This window comes from Struthio camelus, chromosome 9 (genome assembly GCF_040807025.1).
Source record: "Struthio camelus isolate bStrCam1 chromosome 9, bStrCam1.hap1, whole genome shotgun sequence".
Taxonomy (NCBI): domain Eukaryota; kingdom Metazoa; phylum Chordata; class Aves; order Struthioniformes; family Struthionidae; genus Struthio; species Struthio camelus.
The window spans coordinates 27,244,026-27,271,183 of record NC_090950.1 but is presented as its reverse complement, the minus strand read 5'-3'; the positions used below and the strand labels follow the sequence as shown (position 1 = coordinate 27,271,183).

Sequence of the window (27,158 nt, the reverse complement as noted above, 5' to 3'; positions counted from 1 at the left end):
TCTTGATGGGCCATTGCATAAGCGAATATGGCGGAAAAGGGTTGAGTCATGAGCCCTCGAGACCCATACAAATGGTTTGGAGTAACAAATATATGCTGTTACAGAAGTAGAGCTTTCTTCAAATGATGAGGATCGAGTCACCCTGTGCAAATTGTTTTCGTTATTTCTTTCAGTTGTGTACCGGGAGGGCTAGTGCACAAATTTGTATGACCCAGTGAGTGTTTTTTTTTTTTTTTTTTTTTGCTCACTGTTACACAAATCCTATGAAATGTGCAGCGATGGCTTCAGGTATTGCTGTCCCCTTGCTGCCACTGCAATTATTGGCAGCGCTGCCTGATTGACTGGATCAGTAAAATGCTTTAGGAAAAAAAAAAAAAAAAAAAACCAGTTCACTGCTTGACCTCATACTCAGTTTGTTTTGGAACAACTGGAAGGATGGCGAGGGGGCAGGAATGAATGGAGAGCAGGGCGGGAGTTTGGGCGAAGGAATACTTTGAGCTGGTGTTTCTGCCAAAGGCAACACGCTGTCTAGTAGAGGCGTAAGCGTTCTAGAGCTATGGTCTGTTCTGGAGGTGAACAACTGCAACTGCACACCTCTTGCAGTCAGGGTGTTAGGACAGGATATAATGTAGAGATTTGACATTCAGATGGATTTTTTTTTTTTCCTTTTAACCTTGTCATCCTTTCATCTCTTGGCTGAGTTGGATGGGCTTTCCACTGATAGCTTGAGCTGAGATGAGGAGAAAGCAAAAGAACATACCTGTGGATTGCTTCATTCTTTAATAGAGAAGCATGTCTTTTGAGGCAGCGCACAAGTTGGTCTCCATACAGTCTTAGGAGCACAGTAATATGATCTGAATTTGAGAAAGATTTTGCAAAGAAATGATGATTTTTACCTTAGTATGTGAACGTTTGATAAGTGCTTAGGTACAGAAGTGCTAAGAAAGGTGTTTTAATTTTTATTTAAATAAAATGGGGTGAGGTTTGTTTTTAATCTGGCAGTCAAAGTCAAGACTGCTGTGCTCCCCATACCCATCTGGTCACACATTCTTTGACCTTGTTTGCTCAAGGACCTAAATTAGGACTCAATTTTGCCTCTTGACAATTTTATTCTTTTAAAATAACTCTCTATGTATATCCTAAGCTCCCCCCTCCCCCTCTTTAATTCAACATTAAATAATGTTGAATTTAGACTCTTCATTTAATCTGATGACTGAGATGTTAGATCTTAACAATGGACAGTACCAAGAAATTCAAACAATTGAGTGGATAGTTTTTCAACCTAAGGTTGTTGAGAGGAAATCAAGAGCATTCCTTGAATAGTCGCAAAGTGGATAAATCCCTTCTCCCCGCACCCCACTTGCTTTCTGCAAATTCCAGGCCCTGCTCGTCTAGTTGTCATAGCCGACGCTGTTGCGCGGAGGGTAATCCCTCTGGGAACTTCACGAGTGTTGCAAGGCCCCATCTGTGCCGTTATTCCCATGGAGCTGCACCCATGAAACCTCCTGAGAAGAGTGAGCCGCTGCCGCAGGTTCTCATGCGAGGAAGGTCTTTGTTTCCTCTTTGTTGAAAATGAACAAATTGCAGACCCATAAAACCACTGAAAGGATAACTTTTTGCTCTAATGTTTGAAAACTTTTTTTTAATAACCTCTGCGTTCCATTTTGCCCTGGAGAAGTACTGAACTGCATTTTGCTCCCCTAAAAACTCCTCAGCAGTAAATATCTGAAGAATGATGACCAGTTCATATGTAGTTGCAGAAATTCTTAATCTCTGGAGGATAAAATTTTTTATCTCGTCAAACTACATGATAAATGTTTTAGATAGCAAATTAACTTCACATTTCATAGAACCAGTGAGAAACTCCCTTTACCACATTTGAAAACTTGCAACATTTTAGAAATTAAACCCAAATTCCATATTTTTAAACTAGAAGTGTTACTTTGCTAATTAGGAGAATTTAGTTAATTAACTGTTCAGGAAAAACAAATACTGTATAATCTATGTGGAACATAAATCAGATTTTGCACTATTATCTCATGTAGTGTAATCAAGATTGCTTATCTGGGGACAGAGGAAAACAAGAACATATGGTTTATGCTAATGCTTATTTTTTGAAGGATGTAATAATGTCATTAGCCAAGAAGCATGTTTTACAACACTACTCAACTAACATTCTTATCTCAGTGGCTCAGCTTGGAAATCCGAGAAGTGAAATACAAAAGCTAGTAAGAATGAGGGGAGGATGACAAGAAATGCCAAACAACCTGGCAAGTCGCATCCTTCCCCCGACATTTATTTTTTATAAATGGAAGTGGACTGTGGTAAAGGGAGTCAGTGCCTTCCTTGGGAAACCCAATATGTAGTTAAGACAGCTGCAGAGAGGAGAGTCTGTCAGAGCAGAAGTGGTAAGGACAAATTAAAAGTTAACACAAACAGCTTTCTGCCTTGCTGGGTTTAAGGTAGCTCGGATCAGCTTTATGCAGTGCTTTAAGCACCTTCCTTTTTGGTCTGATTGGAAGGAGGTCAGGACAGAGCAGTGAGAAGAATCAGGAGTCTGTAAACATGACCTATGAGAAGAGCTTGAAAAATTGGTTTTGTTTGGTCTATGGTAGGGAAGGCTCAAAGATACACAATGAAGCTGGGGATGGGGAGGGGACACTTTCATAAAAGGCTGGAAAAAAAAAAATGATAGGATGCTCCTGTATCTACTGCAGTGAGGGCTTACTGACTTGTTAGGACTCATGTTTTATCAGTTGCCCAGAGCGGTTGATTCTCCTGCCCTCCCTGCCAAATAAGAAAGGATGCTGTTTGTGACAGGTAAATATTATTTGCTATATTTTTGATGAGTAAGTTCAGCTGTAGAAATTTTAACGGATACGCTGAAGTCTGGGATCCAAATTTGTCAGGAATAAAACTTGTCAGTACCACTAATCATCGTGACAGGGTCTGTATTATCAGAGCCAGCTAGGCTGTAGGATTGGAAGTTTACTTTAGTTTTCATGGTCTGCATGATAGTTCTCACTGTGGGTGGACAAGTAAAGAATAGCCATCACATAATTATGGTCTAATTTGGAGTGGAAGAGAATATAATGTATAACTTTATTGTTGACTTGGTGCTGGATCTGTGGCTGATTGTACAGTCATTTTTGTGTTGCCGTGATAATATAATAATATTGTGAATAATTGGAGCATTTTTGTTACTACAGCATAAAACTGGTGTTGTATAATTATAGCTGTCTTTGATGAAAGTTGTGCTCAGAGCTGATTGTTTAGCATTTGTATGAACCAGTTATGGAGAGCAAAATCTTTTAGAAGTGAATGCCGTATTACAAAGGTATCAGAGAGCCTGCCATCCCGCTCTCCCTGCCCCCCTCAATCTTTTACATCGCTAGTGTATGTTGAGGAGCTGTTACAAAATTGCAAAGGCAAAAAAGTCTATGAGTGAATTTCCATCCCCTGTGGTGTTCTTGTATCTTGGTGTTTGTCTTTCCACAAATAAATAATCTCTACGGATATCAAGCAAATATTTTTATAAAGTGTAAATCATATACTTCTAATATCTGGTGTAAAAATCAAGCAATAGACAACCTCCGTTCTTCCTGACAATTCTGATTTAACAGGCTTCTTTGCGCTGGTTATATAGTGCAGTAGTGGTGCTGGAAAAACAGATGGAGAATGCTAGTACTTATGATGCTGTTCAAAGGTTTGGCAGTGTAAAAATTTGATACATGAGATTTTATTTTATTTTTTTCAAATTCTAGAATGAAGCCTGATGCTGTTAGAGCTCTGTCTTTTGTTGGGGTATCCAAGGCAATAGCTACTTGATGAATTCCTCCTGTCTCTAAATTCAACTTTATTTCTGCTCTCTTTTCCCGTTTATCTCAAAGCCTTCTACCAAGGGCAGGCTGCAGTTTGCTGGGTAACTTCATTTCTGTCTCACCTTTCTTGACAATGCCATTCTGTCTTTTCATCCTCTGTTTTTTCTGGAATATGTATATCATAAAGCAAATAGTTATGCAGAGCCATAGTAGAAGGAAGTAGATACAAGAAGAATTTATTTTTTTAAGATATTGGTTTTTCTACGAGGTATCCAACAAGTCTTTAAAAGTCTGAAGATTTATTTGCTCTTAAGTATAGTCTTGTGACTTAAATTGTATTTTGGGTTTGTGTCCGGTTGTGTTCCCACAAACTTCCTGTGTGACCCTGCATCAGTCATTTCTTTTTTTTGTCTCACGGTTTTATTTGTAAAGTGAGGATGATAGTAACTCAGTTCCACACAGATGTTAGGAGAACATATTCATGAATCCTTGTAAGGATTTGGTGCTTATTTTTGGTGCAGGGTAATAGGAATACTTTTGTTTTCAAAGTCAGTGTGTGTCATCTTAGGCAAATATTCATCCCATAATTAATGTCTTTCCAGTACCAGGTTATTGCGTTGTGGCTTATGTGCAAATGGATTAATTTCAGATGTTTTTAGTGTCATTGTTTCTTCTGTATCTAGGATAGTCCTAATTTATTTAACAGTATTTGCCTTTCAAGTTAACTGATTTTAGACAGATGTTTGTCTCTTGTGTTTTAGTCTAGACATTTATGATTTACAATCTGTAATCCATCTGCTGAATTGCCATGGGAATTTGCTTATTTTCGATGCTCGAAGTATTGCAACATACTCTTTGCGAGTGTTTTTGCAGTAGCAGCTCCTGAGCCAACCATCAAAAAAGGTTTATTTTAGCAAAAGCTTGTTTATTCAGATTAGGGCAAAAAATATTCCATTTCTATCTTAAAAATAAAAAGTTTCAACTCCCCAAAATATTCGTTTGCTTTTAAATTTATTCTTTACAGGTCTATACGGGCCTAAGGAATTTTTTTTTTTTTTTTAAATAAACAAAGAAAACCCCCTTAGGAATGTCAGGCAGGAAGGGACCTAAATCATCAGGTCCATCTCCATTCTCTGTGCTTGAACGAGTATACTTGTCTATTCTTAATCTTTTCCAAGTATTTTAACAATTTTCGTACTCTGGAAGTTTCTCCTAATATGTAAGCTTAGCTGTCATTGCATATTACCATTACTAGTGTTCTTGCAACTTCTCTCCACTGCAGCTAATACGGGGTGGCTCTACCTTGCTGGCCCGGGTCCCTGTCCCCCATGCTTCCCACTCACCTTCTAGCCCCGTAGCGGGAGGAGATGCCGTCAATGCACAGGAGACAGACGTGCCAGACTTTCCTTTGAAGGAAACCCAATGATCTGGGAAGGGAAAGAGCTGATTCCTGGCCACGAAATGGTGTGGCACCCAAGGAGCGCACCTTCCTTCCCTGCAGCTGGGAGCTCGCAGGGCTGGGAGGGAGCACCCCTCCCCTTAGAAGGGACTCGGTTGCAGGGTGTTCCTGTTCTGTCCTGTCTAGCGCAACTACTTAAGGGCTTCATCTTTTTACCTTCCAAAATTTTGCCTTATTTGGGGGATAAAAATGAGCATTTAAACTAGCTTCCTCTTCAAATTTAAATGCAGTACTGCCTCTGTAGCATTGTGATAGCTCTGGACAGAGAATGCTCATCTATTTTGGTTGATTTCCTGTTGTTACGGGTTGTATTTTATTATTTTCAGAATGTGCCCCAACCTAGAATACTACATCTGGGAGGCACACATTACAAAATAGCATGCTACTGAATAGGAACCTCTTGATTCTTGTTTTAAAGAGTCAATTCATGTAGAGTGCTGCTGTTTAGCTACAGATCGAATGTACTTGAGCCTCCCACTGTGTATAAGCAGGTCAAGTAGCAAACACAGGTAAAATAAACAGTTGTCGAGAGTCTCTAGTGTATACAGCAAAGACGCTCTTGTACAAACAAGCCAAAAAATGCTGTAGGAATTGTTTGCTTAATGCTCTTGACACAAATTTTGGAGTCTTTTGATTCGATACTGGTTGAGTAAGTTTGTTTCCACATGTTCAGAATAGCAGTCAGACTCAACTGTGGACTCTGTATTATTGTAGGATGAATTGCTGTTGAGATCCAAACACTGAACATGTAATTCAGGTTTGTTTGATTTTTCTGGTTAATATTAATGATGATCATGCACTGAAACTCTGAAAGATGAAAAGATCTTTTTAGGGTCCTGTGTCTTAGTAACATAAGTAGACGCACAGGACTTCAGTCTCGGCACTGCTTTTACCATATGTGGGCGGAGTGAATAAGTTTTTTTTAAAAAAAAAAAAAAAAAAAAAAAGAAGCACCACTGTTTTCATTAAATGTACTGTTACCTATTTTCATGGATGAAAATGGTTCTATCAAGGCTGGAGAACACACAGGTGTTTCAAGCATCCTGATCAATAGCTTTCAAATAAAATCTGTAGCATTTGAATTAGCTCTTGTCTAGGAGAGTTTGCACCTCCACATTATGGCAATTTTTATTTGTGAAAACTATTTAGATCCTACTCTAAAGGATTAGGATTTTATAAAATTGGTTTGACACACACACGTTTTGGTATGTCACGGCAAGTTTGTACTAACTAGCAATTTTACTCTGTGGCCAAAAGGTGAGGGAAAATATTATCCACACCTCTGCTGCAAAGGATGGAACATGTATGGCATCGTCTGGCTCTTCTTGTATGTGTGTGTTTTGGATGGTTTTTTTTTTTTTTTTTTTTCCTTTTCTGTGTCATCACCTTATTTGGTCCATAAGTTGGGTTGAGAATAACGAAGTGGAAAGAGGAGACATGTGTGCCTGGTAGTGAAAGGGAGCCTGTTTGTGCTTATTTCATTGAGGAAATTGTAACGGAACAGCTGCTCATCCATGTGAAAATGCAAACCGCTGGGTCCCTGCCAAGGTCGGCAAGGCCTGGGTCGTTTGTTTTAGCAAAGCTGTTATACACAGTAGGCCCATTTGCCCTTGAATTATCTTTCCTTTTCGTTTGGTCACACCTCTTGCTTCATATGTATACTTCCTAAGAAGCAGCCTGTGTTTTTGAAGATGTGATACCAGTTTCCCTGTGAATGAGAGGGAGGCATAACGTTTTTTCCTGGACTAACGATAACTGTTAAGATTTATAAAATATAATGGATTTACCAGGCTGGATTTCATTTTCTGCTTAGCTAGTGCAGTAGGTCCATGTCATTAAAATTTACTAGATTCTTCAATTTCAAAGTAAAACTCTACCAAGAATCGCTAAATTTTGTTTCTCTGCTAATGCAGGTATTGCAGTGTGAAACTGTAAATCAGCACAAGTTGGTCAGAAGCAGGGCTGCGATTCTTCTGAGAAATTCAGGAATTTCAGTCCAATTTCCAGTGACTCTAGTCAGAATGTGAAGTTTATAATGAAGCCGGGTAGGTTTAGAGTCTTAGTAGTAAGCCATGTAAAATGATCAGCGGAAACACAGTAAAACATATGCCCATGTTCTAAATGTGAATAATATTCTCTAGTAGGCATCATTTGCACTAAGAAGAGAAAGCAATGTATTTAAAAGTGTCAATGGGGGAAGGAAAATAAGTTAGTGATACTATACAATGGCCTCTTTTCCCTATAATGCTATGTGGAAAGAAAGCAAGCAAGCAGTTGCCATAGCCGGAGAAATGAAATGCCAAATTTGGCTTCTATAGTTTAAGGAACAAAACTAATTCAAACAAAGAGGGCTTTAATGTGTGCATAAAATGGTTACTCAGGAACAGAAAAACACTTATTGCAAAATTGTTTTTATACAAGAATTGTAAAAGTCTCGTGGACAGAAACTGAGGCTATAATTAATTAGCCTTTAAAACCTTGGGACAGGAATTCCTCAAATGGATTGTGACATGACTCCTGAAAGAATAAGAATGGACAAAAGAACTGACAATCTTTCCTTGGCAGAAATGGACTTCTTGGGAGTGGAAGTGGAAGAAAGAAATTCTCAATTAGACTTTTAAAATCTTCAGCTTTACATGATATACAGTAATACAAGTCGGATTAGAATAAGTGTTGTCATTTTTTGTTACATTAGTTAGGTAGGTGCTTTAAAGGCAATAGAATTGGGAAAGTCTTCCCAATTCTTTCCTAATATTCTTGCACTTTCCTGGGTAAACTTCAGCGTCCCCAGCCTGTGAAGGGCTGGCTCTTCCACTTTTCCTGCTCAGTTAAATGAGGAGGAATCATTTCGTTGCACCTGCATTCTGAATGGACCTGACCCCGGCGTTTTGAGGCAAACCTCCAGAAGCTGATAGAGGTGCTCTGAATTTATGGTGCTGGAACCGGAGTGGAATTTGGCCTATTGTTTTCTTAGTAGAGGTGGCCAAATCTCTCCTGGCTTTCTTTCAGTACAAACTCAGGAGATAATCCTAGTTTGTTAACAGGTTCCAAAAGTATTAAAACAAACTCATTTCAGTGTTACAGCAGCCATGTTGAAACAGTCTGAATTTTTTGCAATTAGGTCAAATTTTGTATTGAAACGGAAGGCTCAATTAAAAATTGCAAGAATCTAATCCCTTATCTAAGACATGAATATAAGCTGGATGTAAGGAAGTGAGGAACATTATTCTGTAAATAACTATTTTTAACAGTTCAAAAACATTAGCCATAACTAAAAATACACCAAAAAATGAAGAAAAAGCTTTTGCTTTATTTCAGTGCTAAATGGGGAGTGGTTTCACTGCAAGAATAGGCTTTAATTCCTGGGCCTTGCCATGCTGCAGAGATGTGTTCTGTGCATTACTCACTACCACTTGAAGCTGTTTTGATAACAGTGATGAGAGGGATGAAATAATGTATGCTAAAGTCATTTGGCTAGCCTTGAAATCAAAGCACTGGAAACAAAATCTAGCTGCAAATCACTAAGCTGTCATTCTTTTAAAATCTGTTATCCAAATGACTTTAACAGTGTGTGGGTCGTATCCAAGGTTAAGAATCTTCTTGCGTGGTGCACGTTTTGATGATAAAACACAATCTCTTTTTTTATTGAAATAGAAGTGTTACAGTCAACAGCATCTGTGTGGGAGTTTCATTTCTTCCTGCAAGAAGATTGCTACTCCATATGAGCAACTGGCAAAAGGCTTAGAAGGACAGATGATGAGGCATGCCGAGTGAAGTGCTTCTCTGTTGTGGAATCGTGACCATCTGAGCTATATGTAGAAACTCTAAAAGTTTCTTTTTTCAAATTTAATTCTAAGTCAGCGTGCATATTTTAGAGGAGGCCCAGTTAGGGCCACTGCAAATATAAGTAGATACCATTCTGGTGAGAGTTGAGAGTTGAAACGGATTGAACATTAATGCTTTATTTTGTTAAGCAACATTCACTTGTGGCGTTTCAGTTATTGTCTACTTGAAGACTATATTCAGAAATTTTCATTTGAGAAGGATTTTTTCCTCAAGTTTTCCAGATTTGAAAATCTACTAACAAGAAGTGAGTCACATAACAATTGTCTTCCCTATTCTCAGATGTGTTTCATCCTGAAAAACTGAACAACACTTGATAATCTAGTGTGGACTGAATTCCCACAACAAAGTACCACTGTCTGCTTAGCTGTACTGGCTGTTATGTATAGCCATACGCTGTCCAACTAACCGTGATGTGAAACTTGGCCACATACATAAACCAAAGTAGATTCAGAGAGAAATTAAAAATATATTCTTCAAAAAGTTTTTACATGGATATTTTGATAGGAAGAATGCATCTACTGAATAGCTCTGAAAAACTTTGAACTTGTCACTTCCTATTTTTGATGGGTTTGAACAGAATCATTTAGACGACAGCTCTCTCCGCAATAACTGCTTGCTGCTTATGCTGATTTTTTTTTAAGCCCACAAGCTGAAAAATAAGAAGTAATCAAGATTTTTTTTTTTTTTCCCTTAGTGGGGATATGCTGCAGGCAAAGTTCTCTAGATAGTTAAGTACAGAAAAGTATGAAGAGCAGCAGAACCACACACTTTTAAAATAACTTGTGAAATAATAGAAATGTAAACTCTAGGAATTTTCATATTCTTAATAAACTTGGCAATTTGTCATATTTCAAATCTAGATGTGACTGGTAAAAACCATACATGTTGATTGGCTATAAATAACTGAATGGGGAAAATGAACCAAGATCAGAGGAGCTGGAAGTAACTCAGTTGAATTCCTGTCTGTAACTTGCATTTAGAGACGGTAAAAAGGCCTGGTTATCGTAGGATAAGTAGTCTGAAGAGCATAAAAATGTAGGTGGATAGGGAGCGACTTTTTTTTAATAATATGGACTGTTTTTTGCTCTTTTGTTGATATTACAGAGTAAACTGTGACTCACTTCACGCTGTTGGAAGCTTCATTGAACTTGTCTTAACTTTACAAGCAGTCAGTCCTGTGCTGATGGGCAAATGCCAGCTTAGGCCGTTACATCCCGCTGCTGCCTGAGGTCCTCCTTATGGTTTAGTTTTAGCTTCCTTTCCTCGAATACAGTACAGTATGTGGAGATGTTAAATGACTTTTCCATCGGAGAAGGCTATGAAGTGATCTTTTGTATTATTGATAACATTCACTTTACAGTCACAAAGTGCAAAGTTCTCTCCAAACTCTTCTCAAGCATTTTAAATATAGTGACTCCTTACAAAAGGGCAGAGTAATATTTATTATATTTATTACCTTATGAATATTATAGCTCAATCACAGGTTTGAGTTATGCGGGTTTAAGTTGTTGCATACCAGTTTAGCTCCAGTAACTGACCATGAATATTTTCTTTAGCCCGTGGCAAATGCTAGATAAAGCAGGTTAGCGTAAACATTTTCATATGCAATAAGAAAGTAATTAATTTAATCTTTCTTTTTTCAAAGCAGTAAATTCTCACTGCAAGCATCTGTCTGATGTCTGGGTAGAAATTTTTTTTTTTATTGACTGCTTTGCATGATGTTCCTGGTTTTAATGGCTAAATCAATGAGCTACTGAGTGAACAATTTCCATTTTATCTAGACACTTTTTTAGCTGTGTGGCTCTATTTGCAAAAATCTAATTTTTTTATGGCACTTACTTTGTTATACTTGTACTCAGTGCCTCCAAATGGAACTGGTATGTTCAGGGCTGGATTTCTGAGTGGAAACCATAAGCTTTTTGCTTATATAACCACATTCCAAGGTTTAGTCTGAATAGCTGAGATAATGAGTTTGGTCTTTGTGCATTCTTAAATAGATAGATAGTTTTTCGCATATGTGATTTTTGGTATAATTGGACGCTTTCCTTGGGAGCTGCTGAGTTCCAGGCTGTACAGTTTCTGCTTTGTTCAGTTCTCCCCTGCCTTCGACAAGAATAACTTAACCAGATTTCAGCATAGGAATTGTGGGCTGCTAAAGGACATATTAAGTTACTGCCTAATGCTCTATGGGTTGATCAGTGGGTAACATAAAGCCTATGCTTTAGCTGTTTTATGGTGAAAATATTATTTCAACAAAATATATGTTAAAGTCATTCAACAGTGACCTTATTCTGAATGTGATGGCACAAAGCATTGTCCATACACCAGAAATTACTGGAGCTGCTGACTTTGTTATTGTAGGCTTCTAAAATAAAGCTATTCTTTTCCTTGTCTGAGCAACTGTGCAAATTTTTTAACTGAAAAAATTTCATCTCTCTTTCTGTTAGGACCAGCTGAAGTTCCTATGATGTCACCCAATGGATCTATTCCCCCTATCCATGTGCCTCCAGGTTATATCTCACAGGTATGCTTCTTCAAGAATTAAAACACGTATAAAAGTAGTAGCATTGATTCATATGGAGAAGTCTGCTTGGCTGAAGTGTTCTCTGCTTTAGAAATATTGCTGAAAATGAAAGCTGTAATACCTTTTCATCCTCTTTTCCTGACAGTACATACACATGCAGCCATGTGAGCATGTGTGTGCACCTTCACAAACTATGTGGTGTGTCTACCAAGTTTTTTTAATACTAACAAAAGCTATGCACACAGGTTCGGTTTACACATGCAACTTTGCTACTGCTGTGAGCGGTGCTTTGTTACTGCTTAAGGTGATGCCTTAAGTTTCAGCCTGACAATCACAACAGGTGGAAGGCAGAAAGTGAGAGAAGGAGCCACTGTAGTTATAAAATATTCTGTTGCTCCTCAGTGTAATCCGGTAGAATAGAAATCCTGCAACTTATCAAGGACTGGAGTTTTTTAATTTTCTTTTTAAGCAGTGTGATTTAATTTTCAAATTTGTATTTACGGAAAAAGTGGGAAAAGCCTTTCAGAAAGCCATTAGGCTTTGGGACTCCTGAACAGCTACTGTTCTTTTATATAAACAACTCATTCAAGATTACCTGATCATTTGTTTTCCTTTCATCTTCTATGAAGCTTACATTATTTTTGAAATTTAAAAAAAAAAAGATTTAAGGCAAAGTTACTGTGAAACATATAATAAATCTAACCATTTCACTGATTTCACCAAGACCTGTACTGGATTGAAAGCTTCCTTAAGAGTATATGAAGTATTTCAAATATCATTAATGCATAGCATGAGAACTTCTGATACATATATTCTGACATCTTGTTAATATTGAGTGTAAAATGTATGATGTCCTGGAATCCCTTTCCCTTCCCAGCAAATGTGAATTTGGGTAATTTTGAAAAATTTTTAAAGGTGTCATACTTGCATCCCACAAAATACTGCAATCACTCTGTGGTATTTTAACTTCTGAGTACAGTGAAAGCATGCCTCAAATACAGAGGACTTTATGCTTCTGGCTCTTAAAAGGACCTGCCTGAAAGACTGGTCTGAGGCTGATCTCCTGACCTAGGAGAGAGTACAAAGAATAGCAAGGTGGTTGGTTCCAGCTTCCTTCCAACTCCTTAGGCCTCTTGAGGTGGGTGGTTGAGGTATACTTTGAGACAGCATTTGAAATGCTTTTCAGTAGTCCTTATGGTCGCACCAAATTTTAACAGGCTGGCCCATTTCATGCAGAGGAGTCTCCAACAGTAGACGATAGCATGAGAAAAGCTTTGGAACTTGTGAAAACCTTTATAGAATTCCTAGAGTGCACCTTCTTTTGAATGTATTTTGGGAACTGTCTTATATCTTGGCTGTTCCTGGATGATCATGTGGCATCTTTGAGAATGAAATAAAATTTTATTTTCCTCAGTACCCAGTAGGTGGAAGGACCACGTTTTATTTATCCAAGCGTTATTGCTTTGAGATTTGAGCTCTGGTAGGCGTCATATCAAAGGTAGATGTTTGGAGGCAATCATCAGAAATCAGTGCTTCTCTGAGAGAACTATTTATGTTGATGTTTGTGGTACGCCCTGATTCCATTCTTGGTACAGATAATACCCGAGATATCCCAAAGTAGTTTGATGCCCTCCACTTTCAATTAATGTGAGAAACTGAGGGAATAGTTTCAGTGAGAGTCTTAATTTACTTTTATTTTTATTTTTTTCCCGGACCAGCCTCTATTCCTTTTGGTGCAACAATGAAAATGTGTTCATTTTCAGTGCATATTTCGTAGCTCATGATTTTCCTTGGTCTCTGAGTGAAAGGCAGACTTCAAAAAGCAATGTAGGGCTGTTATGATGGGCTGACTTGTGTTTTTTGTATTTTATTAATGAAAACTCTATTTGGCTTTATTTTTAAAAGATTTACTTTTCCTTTGAAATAGCTTTAACACCTTTTTATTATTAAACTGCTTACAATTCGGGGGCTGCTGGGTAAGATAAATGGCTATATAATTGAAATGCTTTCCAAAAGTGAGTGATGAAAGTCTTCCAGTGGTACCTCTGTCTGAACCCAGTTCCTCTTGTCTGCTTTGCAAGCATTTTTCTGGGGCACCATAATAATTCCGCTAAAGAAGCCTTTAAGTAGTTTAAAAAAAAAAAAACAAAAAAACCCCACTTCCTCTGAAGAAAATTTTCGAAGTAGCTGGAGATGTGTTGTAAAGTTTCAGGGAAAAACTCTATATTCGGTGCTTTTCAGCAGCAGAATGTTTGTTCTGCCATGTGGAGAGCGAGCGTCTTTGCCTTTCAGATTACATGATATGAAATAATACTTGAAAGCATGTAGTAATCAAATTAGCTCTTATTGTAATAAATGTCTATGCCTTATTTGCTCTTGTTATTGCTCTATTGTCTCATAATTAACAACACTATTTCATGATAAACACTGAGTGCACAAATTCAGAATGGCAAGGGCAAGGCTGTAAGGCAAATTAATTCACTCTGAGAAGTGAATAAAAACATTTTGATTTTTGGTTTGATTTGCCCCAAAGTGTATATCTAGGAGTTGGACAGAAAGCAGATACCTCTGTGGAGGAGTAACAGTGCCTATTAAGAAAAGCCATGAAATCTTTTTTCCATCTTGTTATGCCGAGCCTTTTGGAGCTGTAAGCATTAGCCTCAAGCATTACATTAGCTACCTAGTGACTGCAGCCCTGGATTAAAACGATGCTTCATTACCTCTTTTAGTACTGGGGGAAATGATTAGCAAAAAGGAGTTGACAGGATGTTTTGTGCTCCAGCGGCACTTAACAGAAAATAGACTCAATTTCTAGACTTCAAGGACCATTTTGGTAGTCACGACTAGAAACTGGGTTTGTTGGTGTAACATGAGGGCTGCTGGGCATGTTAGAGGTGTTGCCCAGAGGCTGCCTCCCCTCTGAGGAGCTGTGATGCCTCCTCCTGGCTCCCAGAGCATAAGCGGAGGATGAAAACATTGTGATTTGGATGTTAGACTCTGAAATTTGGGGGCCCAAAGAAGTACTGTTTTTGCATTTTACAATGTATTTTTTGAGAAGAAGGAAGGAGGAATTGAGGTATTCTATTGAGGAAGACTTCAAAAATGGTAATATCAAAAAATGGTGTTATGAACTTATCTCCTTATGGCTATTGGCTGAGGACTGTCCTCACTTAAATCTGGAGTAATTCCACCCGAGTTTGAGGATTTACTCACATGTAGTTGGACAGCAGTGAGAACAAAATCTGGCATGAAACTCCTCTCTTGCTTTTATTTACAGAGTTGTCAGCATTCACTCTCTGCCATAGATACTTTAAGGCTAAAGGACCAACTCTCTGATTAGAGCATGAAGCATGCATGCCGCTGATGAGACTTGGTTTGTCAGGAGGAAATGCTGGCGTTGTGCGATCCAAACTGCACAACACAAGCCGTAGCCTTGCGCTTTGGTAATTCCTCTATCAAAGCATGTAGCATTTGATGGAACTAGAACATAACTTGTAGATGGAGAAAAGTCTTTAAATGACATTCTAAGTGGTAGAAAATCTACCACATCCTTAAGCAGGGTTTTGTTCTTGCGTAAATTATCTACACTAAAAGAGGGATTCTCCCCTGAAATACTTTGCCTAGCATAAGCTTTTAGCCGCATAGTCTCTGTTGTTGTATAGTTTGCTGCTCGCAATGCTTCCTTTGTATTTTATAGACTGTGATCAATCCATTCGTCCTTTAACAGGATGATCTTCCCTAACATACTCAACACAAGCCAGGTTTTCTGGATCAAATACTCATATTAAGCAAGCCATAAAGTGATGAGTCTTTTTAGTTCATGAGCATTAGCCCTAAAGACCTAAATCATTCCAGATCTAAAACATCACCAAGTTCTTGGCAGTATTATAGATATTAATCCTGTCTATATGCCAGCCTTGAGGTATAGATTTAATACTGGTGTTTGTAAGTAACGGATGGCAAAGATAGTGATGCTAAGCTTGTGAGGACTGGCCTGAACTTGCATTGGCATTCTTAATAAATTAAATGAATAAATAAAATGTTGACATCTAAGTTCCCTGTGGATGAGCTCATTTTGTACTGTTTTCTGGTACAGATTGATTTATGAATGAAGTTTCAAACCAGTTTATGAAATTCCCAAAGTTTTGTTTGTGGCCCACCCAGTGGCTGTGCTCCAGATGTCCTTGCAGAATTTAGCACACTAAGCTTAAATGAAATAAGAATATGTTTTTGAAAGAAAATGGAAGTTAATTCCATTTTAACATATTAGACTCATTCAGTAAACCTTTATGTTACAGGTAAGAGTAATTGCATTTCTTTAACTGGAACTTACAAACTATAGGTACAGTATACCTTTACAAAATTAACATTTTTATTTTCCTGATGTGTAGAATTATATTTTGGTGGAGAAAAACAGAGAACATGGAGTAGCGACTTATTTTGAATACGTGAATTCTCAGTTAGATTGAGTTGATGTTTCTACAATGATATATTTAATAATACAAACAAAAAACATAAAAATGCTCTTCCCAAAATGTGGCAACCAACATGGGAGGTAATTTTGTTGTGTACCAGTTATGTTCATCCAGAATCTCCTGAAAGATCATCTACCTCTCTTAGTAATTAAGCTCCCTAAAATATGAAAAAAATGCACAAAACTGCTATAATAATGTTACTGAGGTAGTGTGCCAATTACACCTGCAAGCACTAAAACATAACAGCAAAAGGCTATTTGAAAAACACAGAATAAATTAGTTAAACAGTAAGGTTTACCTCTAAGTGTTAAATGACCAGAGGTATTTTTCTATGAATATAAACTGCTAAAATTAGTAGTTGCTTTTAAAATTCCAGTTGCATCTAGAGACCATAACAGGCATTAGGGCTTCCTTGCTTCTGGGCTCTGAATTAGAGGCAGTTTAGGCAGTGCGTTACCTGAAGAATTTACGATCTTCACAACAAACAGTTTTAAGCAGACATGAAGATTTGCACATTTCTTTAAATAGCAAAGTTTAACCTCTCTCTTGAGTTATGGTTTTTTTTATAGTGAAGGATCAAAACTGATTTGCTCTGCCTTGACAAATTGATCAAGAACGTCATCTCCTAGAATGGCACTATTAAAATATACCCCCTGCAAATTTTACAAATTAGAGACACCTGCAGTTTAGCCATTCTTGTCTTTATAGCTCATACATAATGCATATAAAACATAATACATTTGATTACCCATTTTCTGTTCTGTTAGAAACAGAATATCATATTCGAAGACTGTATGTGCAGCTTCAGAAATTTACGTGTATGTAACTCCTCATTTGGAGAAGAAATGTCCTGTAGGCAATGAAATAAAGTAATTGTTTGCATGATTCTTTGTTTCTGCATTCACCTGGAACATAAGGATGTGTAGCAACAAGTATGTTGTAAGCATCTGTGGACTGGGAGGAAACGAAAGTAAGTCTCAGCTTTTTGACGAAAGTCATTTGGAAGGCTGTCTCCTCCCCTGATCTCTGACTTCTCTCTCTCTCTCACTGATGCTTTATAGTTTCATCTAGCAGTAGAATTTCGTCAGATCCTCAAAGGGCCTTAGAGCTTTCTTCCCTACTCTCCAGAAGATTGTTCGAAAGGAGAAATCCTAATAATTTAACTCTCAGTTTACATTATATGCTACTACAGAGCGCAGTCTTTCTGTCTGAATCTGCCTGTTGACACATCTAAGGCATAAAATGCATATGTAGTCTGGTCTACCAGTGCAGATAAGAGCTTGTACCCATCTGGAACACCAAAATTGTTTTTCAGGCTTGGCCTAGGCAAAGCTATGATAAAAACTTTTCACATCAAAATTTAAGAACTTAGTATCTCGGTTAGATTAGAACGTGATCCAGGTCAAAGGAAGTTAGTCCAGCATTTCTTTGCACAATCTTAAATGAGTAATTCTGGTTTTTAAGTAGGTGCTAATTGGAAAAAGATTTTCTGCCTCTCCAGATTTCTAAGTATGGGTTTCAGAGCTGATGCAAGGATAAAAGCAGTTGTGAAAGTTGGATGAAACTTAATGGCAGAGACTGGAGGCCTGAAAATACAGCAGTTGAAGTGATGTGATATTCTAAGTCTCTGAGATTCAGCTGTCTTTTGAGGATTCTGTAAAGTTTTTGAAATTTAAAGCTAGCAGATAACAAATTGCTGACTTGGGGTGTAAGATTAAAGGTTAGGAACAATTACATTAAGTTCAATGACTTCTCTTCTGGTAATTCAGCACAGCAAGTGACTCTTTTTTTTTTTTTTTTTTTTTAAGCTTAAAACATCAATTTGTTGTGTGACTGAATTACTTGCTAGAGAAGATTATTTTCTATAGAAAGTCAGCCAATTCACAGAAACTGTGCATGTCCATGACCTTAGCCCGCAGCTAAGAGATGTAAATTCAGATAAGCTTAGGTCACTAATGGGTTAAGAATGGGTCAGCTAATAGCGGTGAAATTTTACCCTGTGATAACTTGCTCAGATGGTGCCTGGGGCAGGGACTCATGTTTGCTAGAGCGTTACCTCTCATGACTCTTTGGCGTTGCTTCTCGGACAAAGCTTGTCACTCTACGTCAGAGTCAGCAGGAACAACTGCGCGCCCATGCCATGATTGCTTCAGTTCAGTATGTACAAGTATAAGCAAATTTTTCTTTATGGTTTAGGCTAAGATGCCATGGTGTTACTAGAGTAGCTGGAGCATGGGAATCCTTAGGATCTCTTCTGCTGATGCTGCTGTGGGAGGTGGCTATCTCCGACAAATGGTGGTGGCAAGCAGCTGAGAGTGGCAGTATCTTATGGGAGGCGTTTAAATTTTGCTAGACTGTGTCTGCCAAAAACCTTAGCTCTGAGGTGAGTATGTTCTGAATGCAAAGCAGCAGGAACTCCTAAAACTGCAGTAGAAGTACCTTAAAGGCATGGCACATCTTAGATGACAAGTAAGCAAGCTTGTTTTCCCTTTCGTTTGTGCTGTGCCTTTGCACATACGTTTATCTCATAGAACACATTCATTGCTTATGCTATTTTCTTTCCAGGGTGTCCTTAGTCAGTTTAGAAGTACTAGCCTCTGTAACAGCCTGTTTGTTACATGAAACGAAATTGTGCTTCCTACATGCTTTTCTACCTTTATGCACTTGTACATACAGAACTAAAGGAATATTAACTGTTCTTATATGGTTGTATATTTAAGTTCCAGAAATGGCAGAAGCTTTTTGCGTAAGCTTAGGGAAAAGTTTGGCTCTTAAGTCTGGACTGAAATTTAGCAAGTTGACTGTTCTCCAGAAATGTAACTCTGGAAAAATTATAAGCTGAGGAATTTTTTCAGCCTAGGCACATTTCCACCTTCCTACATCTGTTTTTACATGCTCTGACTATGGTATTTCGGGCCAAGTTATGCATATTCCAGAGCTGATTTGCATGGACGTATAGACCAGGACGTAGCAGAAAAATACTTCTGCCCTGTAGTTTGTTTTTAGCACATACCTTTTGTGAACAGAGCAATTACTTTGAAAAAGCATGTCAGCACAATAGATTCCTGCAGAATACGTTTCTTTATGCTCACACACGCAGCCTATTCCACAGTAGCAATGTCAGTTAATTTCCGAGTGTTACTAAGTCTGTGCTCGTTCAAATAGGACTATCAAATTTTACGTGGGCAAGGTGAGAGCGGTCCTAATGAATACTCTTATTTTGGTGCTTTCTGCTCCTTTCTTAATTGTTTTATTCTCTAAACACAGGATATTTATTTTGTTCCTTAGCCACATAGTTATCACTAGCTATAGTAAGTCTTTCAACGATTAGTGTGGCTATCCAAGTCTCCAAGAAAAGCCACGTCACCACTATGATTACTTGTGCTGATATTAATTTTAGAAATATATTTACGAATAAAACTTGGGGCCATCCGTTTTCCAATGGAAGAACAAACTGTAAATAGTGGTGCTTTAAAAAGATGTTGGATTCAAATGCTGCATGATGTGCTCATATCCTTGCCTTCTCTTCTAGGTGATAGAAGACAACACAGGTGTTCGCAGGGTGGTGGTTACTCCCCAGTCTCCTGAGTGTTACCCTCCTAGTTATCCTTCGGCCATCTCTCCGACCCACCACTTACCTCCATACCTGGCGCACCATCCCCATTTTATTCACAACTCTCATACAGCTTTTTATCCTCCTGTCACTGGACCTGGGGACATGCCACCACAGTTTTTCCCACAGCATCATCTTCCCCCTACAATATATGGAGAACAAGGTGAGCTGAAAGAAAGCGGTCACATTTTACACCTATATTCAGCAGGTTTTAAGGGTTAGTGAAACCAAGAGTGGCAACAGAATTGCAGAATTTGTAGAATGGCTTTTCCCACATGAATGGCCTCCTGCATTAACTGCCAGAGCAGACAAGTGTTGAGGAGTGTAACCATCCAGAGTGCAAGAACTGAAGACATCATCTGCTGCAACTCTAGGCTGCAGATGCAAAAACGGTTTTAGTTGCAAATATAAAGGAAAAAATCTTCTCATCCTGTGCTCCAAACTAGGAGTGTGAGTCATGCTCCTCATTCTTACTGCATCATGATGCAGCAGTCTACAGAAAAATAAAATGCCCAATCGTGGCTTGGGAATGCAGATGGATAAGGGCTTGAAAGGGGGGGGCTAGCTCTGAAAAAGTCTCACTGCAGTCATTTCCAGTGGGAGAAGCTGAATACCAGCTTTCTGTTGGCAGTAATGCGCTTTTTGCCCCCTAGCAGTTTGTAGCTATGGTGGTTTTCTAAGAAATAGCAGGCATTTTCAGTTTGTTATTTTGGTTAAGATTGTGCAGTAAGTCATTGAAGAGCCTTGTCTGATACCAAAGGGTAGCATGGCAACCCTAATCAAACCAGAAGTAAATAATTGCAGTAAAAGGAGCCTATTTCTGTCTGAACTATGCATTTCTGTGTCTGCTTCACCCTTGAGATGAGTCTTGGGATATTCTGAAAGGAGGCATTAACCAAAGAAATAAAAAGCAAAACTGCTTGAGATGTTTAACATGGAAATCAGTTCTGGATTCTTGGTTTTTTTGCTGCTAAACTGTGAAACTTGCTGGAATTGTTATCTTTTCTAAAGAATTTAAAAGCTATATCACCAGAAGTGAGGTTTTTCTAGAGTGGGGAGAGAAAATACAGAAAAAGAAAGGCAGGTGTCTATTTATGCTACTCTTTCAATTTTCTGTTGACCAACAGACTTCACTTTCTAATGAAGAATGGACCATCACAGCTGAGGTTTAACTTGATTATATTGGTGGGGGTGGGAGGAGCAGAAGTGGAAAGGAAATGGAGAAAATTCTATGCAGTCTGTTTTACCTTTTTTTTTTTTTTTTTAACTTATACCGCATTAAAAAAAAAAAATTAAAGTAGCCCTGGTCAAGCAAAAATGCATATTAATATTGAGTCCACTTGAATATGAAGACCAGTTTCAATTTTTCATTAGGAAAACGCTGGCAAAATGGAAGTCCTTTAGCAGGAGATGGCAATCTTACTGAAACTTGACAAATTACTGGGAAACTGCCAGCAGTTCCATTTTTACATAAAAATATATTTTGAAATGTTTAAAATATTATGCTGTCCTATGTGTAAGCATAAGAAACCAGTAGAACAGGATAGCCAACCAGATAAATGGATTAGGAATTTTTCCCTTGGAAAGGGAGCAGTACAGTTTGTCAGATTGCTGAACAAAGTACTGCATGCAAATATTGTCGTCTGTTAAATAAATATGAAGGCTTTCTGCTGCTAGTTTAGTAGATGTTGAATATTTCTGTAGCCTGGAGATAGCAAGATGGTGTTTGAACTTAAAAAATTGTCTTTAGTTGCGTTATACAATACTTGTAATGACCTATACTTGTAATGTGAAAAGAATCAAATGATGACTATTCTACTGATGAGTGTTATTCAGCGTTCCCCACTTGCTGCACAATGGCTAATGCTTTAAACAAAACTAGTCTGAGTATTTTTCTTTCCTAACAAGCACTGATTGCAAATCCTTGTATCTCAGAAATGTCCTTTCACATCCAAAGTAACAAAAACTGTGTGTGTTTGTGACGTACTGTTTTTAGGCAGTTAGTTGATGCGAGAGTCTAAATGTAATCATGTACCTAGGTAAGGAAGGACGAAAGACAAGACACCATTGAAAGAGAAAAGTAAAGAAAATGTGGCTAGTTGAAACAATTTGGAAAATTGTAATATGGTATATGGCAGTCTCAACTTAAAAACAAGGCTTCCAACAGCTGGCTAGGATGCTTGTTTGCTTTGGAGGCTTATAAGATGACTTCTGAATGGATGTAGAAAAATATAAAGAATATATTGAATATCGATTGATGTTTTGCTAACAAAGGCAAAACTGGTAGGGTTTTTCATGTTGTTTTTGAGTATGAATTTGTTCAAACTGCGCACTCAGAGTGAGTGCAAAAAAAAAAAAAAAAAAAAAAGGATTGAACTGTAGACAAAAGCAGAGTCTTTTCAGAGTCCTGCAAGCTGACCTGCCTTAACTTTGAGTGTGTCGTTCTTGGAGGAGGGAGGTGTTACATTTAATGAACATTTAATGAAGTTCATCTGAAGTGTATACAGCCTTAGGAAACAGTGTTCTTAGGTATTTTTCAAGCTTTCTTAGCATTTCTTTTTAGCTAGCTCCTGTTATAAAACCCAAAGCTTCCACTTCACGCTGAACTATCGCTTCTCTCTTTAGGCAGGCACTGTTGAGACGATTGCAAAAGCTATTTATACTGGAAAGTTTAGGTTGGATATAGCCAGTAATGGTAGCTTGAAAGCAGTGCATCACAATTTACTCTGTCCATCAGGTTCTGGGGAAGAAGCTGCTGGATTGCTATGAACTTAAGAAAACTTTTTCCTGGCATTTTTCCTTGAAATCTGGGTCTGTGAAACACAAAGCCCGAGAAGGAGGGGAAGGAACTGTAGCCTTCACTGCTGCATTTAACTTGTTCCCTCTCATCGGAAGAGTTCTGAGATCTGAAACAGTAAACAAGCATGCTTACTACAAACAAATCACCAGCCCTGCAGAAAAGCTTCCCTAAGCAAAGGAAAAGAACGATCTGTCGCAAAAATGCATCTCTAGAAAAATCTGGCATAATTTCATTTCAAGTTGGTCAGGAATTTGGTTTTCTGAGAAATTGCAGTGATTGTGGTGGTGTTCTATGTTAATTCACGTGGGTGAATTCTTTCATTTCAGAAATCATACCACTATATGGAATGTCCAGCTATATTACCAGGGAAGATCAGTACAGTAAACCACAGCACAAAAAACTGAAAGACAGGCAGATTGATCGCCAAAACCGTTTGAATAGCCCTCCTTCATCCATCTACAAAAGCCATATAGGCAGCTGCACGACTGTATATAATGGTTATGCGAAGAGTCACAACGGAGCAAGCAGTGGAGGAGGAGGCGGCGGCGGCGGGGGGGCACCAGGAGTAAAGAAACCAGAACGCAGAGCAAGAAGCAGCCCAAAGTCAAATGAACAAGACCCACATGGTAAAGACAGTTTTATTTATTTTTAATTCCTTTTTATTGCACCTTTCCGGCTTATAACCGCCTGTATATGGATCTAGTAACTATGCCAAAAAACACTACCACCCACACATAAAGACAGTGTTAATACAGTGTGAACTTAAATATAAATGTTGAGCTTGCTCTCCTGTGTTTGTTTTGTAAGAGGAACCCGTTGCCTCCATATCTTTCATGATTATTCCGTGATAGCTGCAGCATCGTTTTCTTAACTGTTTGAAAAATAATGCATTTTATGGACAAGTTCTTGGTTTTTATTTTGCTTCTCATACAGGCATCTTGACCCTTCACAAAATTCCTTATGGACTTCTGAGCTATAACCAAAACCTGACTGTTAGGTAGTGCTACTTTGTGTCTTCTAGAAGAATGTATTAAACTTACTAGAACATTTAAAAATATTGGTGGAAAAAAAAATTTGCTTATGGAGAAGTTCAATACAAATCAGATTAGTTGAGATAGAAGAAATTCAAGAAGAAAATACTTAACCACGAATCCCAATTGCTAAGATTAAGTAAATCTGGCTACTATAGAAATAATTTTCTTCAACATTCTGGAGGCATATCATTACCAATTTGAAAGCCTACATTTCCATGTTTTCGGTGGGAAAGTGTTAGGTCATTCATATATAATCAAAGCTCTTGTTTACCTCCAGCCATTCCAGGTACAGCCTATTCTACCTAAATTTAGCTCGATGACTAGTTTTAATTATTTCATTTCATCCATTCTGTTCTCTTCCTGTCTCCTTTCTGATTGTTACAACTTCAGTTGGCTGAACAAACTTCTATGCAGTAAGCAAGATGATAACAAGCTCAATGTAAAAAATTTATAATGTAGTTGAGTGCACTCAAATCTATTATGTGAATTTACGCAGACAGTGTAGTTTTTCCATTGTGTGTGTGGCGCGCTCTCTCTCTCTATATGTAGCGTATACTTATTTGGCTGTATACTTGTGAGAAATAACTACACTAAATACTCATGAAAAGTAACTTCATCAATAGCTGAATGAAGAAAAATTATTCCCTAATGAACTAGGGAATGAGGATGCCTAACCATGTTTCATATTCTTTAGAATTAGTGGAGAGCTGTATTTAGGAAAATCTTAATCCAAGAAAGTTAAATTGAAAGCCTTCACAGGAGGCTTCCACACTTACCAAGAGTTTCAATAATGGAGCAAAGACCAAATGGTTTATCAAACGTGGAGACTGGAAAGTGTCACCTGAACCTGCGTCTTATTTAGTATGTTTATGGTCCTAGGCTGTATATAGGTGGTACTCAGGAATCACTTCATTACAGTAAACCCTAGTCTTGTTCACTTTTTAAATTCATGTTTATGTTTTGGGAGACCCCACCCTCCCCCAGCCGTGTTCTCTTTTCAGATACTGTGTGTAAGATCTGCCCAAACAACTTTTAGTGAAGCCTTGTCTAACTCCGAGTTACCTTTCCCCTGAGTGCAGAGAGTAGGCTTCCTAATTATTTCTTATCAAATCAGTTCATAGCACCTCTAATATGGTTTGCGGATGGGTTTTCTTTTGTATCTCCAGTCTGTTGTGGAATGCATGAGGAAGAAGCGTCTGAATGAAGGACCTGGAAGAAAGTATAGTCTTGACGTTTAAACTCCAACATAGCTGCAGTGGGTACTAAATCTGCCTGGATGCTGAGTTTTAAAATAAACGACTTTTAAGAGTATCAATAGTAAGAGTATTTTAAAACCCTTGTGCTCATCTCATTTTTCTGGAGTAGTGTGCCCTACTCCAGCTGAACAGCCTGAACGTGCTCAAAATGCCAAGAAAATGAGTGAAGTCAGGGCGGCGGAACGTCTTGTCTGTCAGCCAGAGAGAGCCTGAAAAGTGGGAACAGGCCAAATGATGGAGTCCACCAAACTATGGAAAAATCCATAGGAGGAGACCATGTAAATAAGTATCCGTTGTTACACCCTCCTGATAAATCAAGCTCACTAGCATTTTTAAAATGAGATGCTATATCTACTTTCAGTAATGGCTGCCTAGGAGTCATTCTCGTACTACTCTGGGATTAAGTCCGTGTCCAAAGTGTGCTCATAGTGTAGAAAGGAGGAATAGGAATATTAAAAACATATTAAAAACAATGCTGTGCACTGAAATGTGAACTTTTCACATTAAAGTCTGTTTACTAGGAGTGTTCATAAATGCATACATGTATACCAAAGCACAGATTTCTGCAGAGAGGTTGTCACAGAGGCTTTGTGATGACTTCTGGTGAACAGAGCCCTAGAATAGGTTCTCGTGTGCTGTTTAGCAGCTGTGTCTGCAAGCTTATATTTTATATTTATATTATCTGTTTCTGCTTGAATGCTTTGAGGATTTATTGATACCTGATTAAGAGGGCCACCGAGGTAACTGGGATGAGAGTGAAAAGCAATCTGGAAACATCTGATAATTTTGGTTCATATAGTTAAGATAGTTGGCTGTTTTGAATAGTTAAGTGAAAGACTATCAGAATTAACAAGTAGCAAAGCTTATTTAAACCTTAAACTTGTTGTATAGGTGTACAGATTTAAGTCTAACAGTTAAAAATTGGATGACAATGTATTGCCTCTTCCAAATCTGTAGAATATCCTGGAAAAACTATGAAGTGTATATGATAGGTAAAGAGTAAGTCTTGATTTAGAAAACCAGACTCGCAAAAAAAATTTTTTTAAGAGGCAAATAGGAGTGTACAAACAGAGTAAAGCATAGCTAAAGGGAGAACTGGATGTGATGGGTTCGTTTACATGGATTTACTAATCTGTGTTGTGATGTGTTATATAGCATGTCCTTTTGTATCTGGTTGATGGGTGTGTTTGTGAAATGGTAGCTGGCAGCTCATTTGGGATATCAGAGCAATGTGGTGAGCCAGCTCCTGCGACTTTGGCAGGCGAGCTGCTGTCGCTGCAACAGTCGTGTTGCCATGCTGGCTGCCAGGGAATGGTGCTTTAGGATCCCTGTACATAACTGGTGAAGAAACGTGCAGGTCCTAAATTCTAGTGACTGCAGTTAAGTAGACAGTACTGTGGTTCAGTATATATTCTGTGTGTGTGTGTGTATATATGTATTTATATATATGTTTATGTGTGTATATATGTATTTATATATATTTATATATGTGTATATATATAAAAAAACCTGTGTGACATGGTAGTTGCTTGCCTTAAGGACTGGCTTTTCAGAAGCAAAGAAGCGTTCTGCACTTAAGATTCAAGCTGTTCTCTATTGCCTTTGGGCTGAGAGCGAGCGTGGGTAAAGGCAGGCTGTGCGGTGTTGGCAGGCAAGCGCTGGGCTTTGTCTAGCTAGTCTAGCGGCAGCGACTTCTAAGCTGATGCTTTTGAAAGGTAATTCGAGTGCCTGTTTTCCTCAGTAGAGGAGCATGATCTGCACAATAGTGTTTGTGACTGGGAAATGGAAGATAGAACCGAGAATAGAAAAGGCTGTTACCACTGCGGTAAGAATTAAAGCACAATTGATTGTCCTGTTCCTTGGTGGTAAATTCTTTGAGGGGTGTGTTGCCTCTTGCTAAGCACCTTTGCAATGCCTAGCAATCTCTATTATAACTGCAATAATGAGGTTGCTGTATAGTACTGTAAAAACAGCATTGAAGGAAATGTTCGTTAGACAGTACAAGGACAGCTTTACCTTTTTTCTTGAAAAGGTATGACACAGATCACAGGACATGAGATATTCAAGCTAACAATACACTTTTTCATTAAAATACACAATACTAGCAAGTATTATGCCTGTGACACTGGGTAAATGCTGTGGGAAAATTCTACCTTGTGTCAAATAACTTACTGCCTCCTTCTAATGCTAAAAGAATCAGGGCTTTTCCAAAAAGCTAATTTAATACTGGTGGAAGAAATGGGTTGGTAGCATCACCAATAATACTAAAATGAAGTAAGCAAGCGGTGTTGGAAGACTTTGCTTGCCTCATCAGCAGCAGATCTACCACA

The 27,158-nt window shown here is 38.2% G+C and overlaps 1 protein-coding gene across 4 annotated transcripts in view; it reads left to right on the top strand.

The window, feature by feature from the left end:
- FNDC3B (fibronectin type III domain containing 3B) overlaps window positions 1-27,158 on the top strand; it is a 224,593-nt gene that overhangs the window by 100,560 nt on the left and 96,875 nt on the right. For all 4 annotated transcript variants that reach the window (XM_068953972.1, XM_068953974.1, XM_009673755.2 and 1 more), the window contains exons 4-6: window positions 11,574-11,650; window positions 19,658-19,901; window positions 22,865-23,164. In XM_068953972.1, coding sequence (XP_068810073.1) covers window positions 11,574-11,650; window positions 19,658-19,901; window positions 22,865-23,164 — 621 coding nt within the window. The remainder of the gene's footprint in view (window positions 1-11,573; window positions 11,651-19,657; window positions 19,902-22,864; window positions 23,165-27,158) is intronic.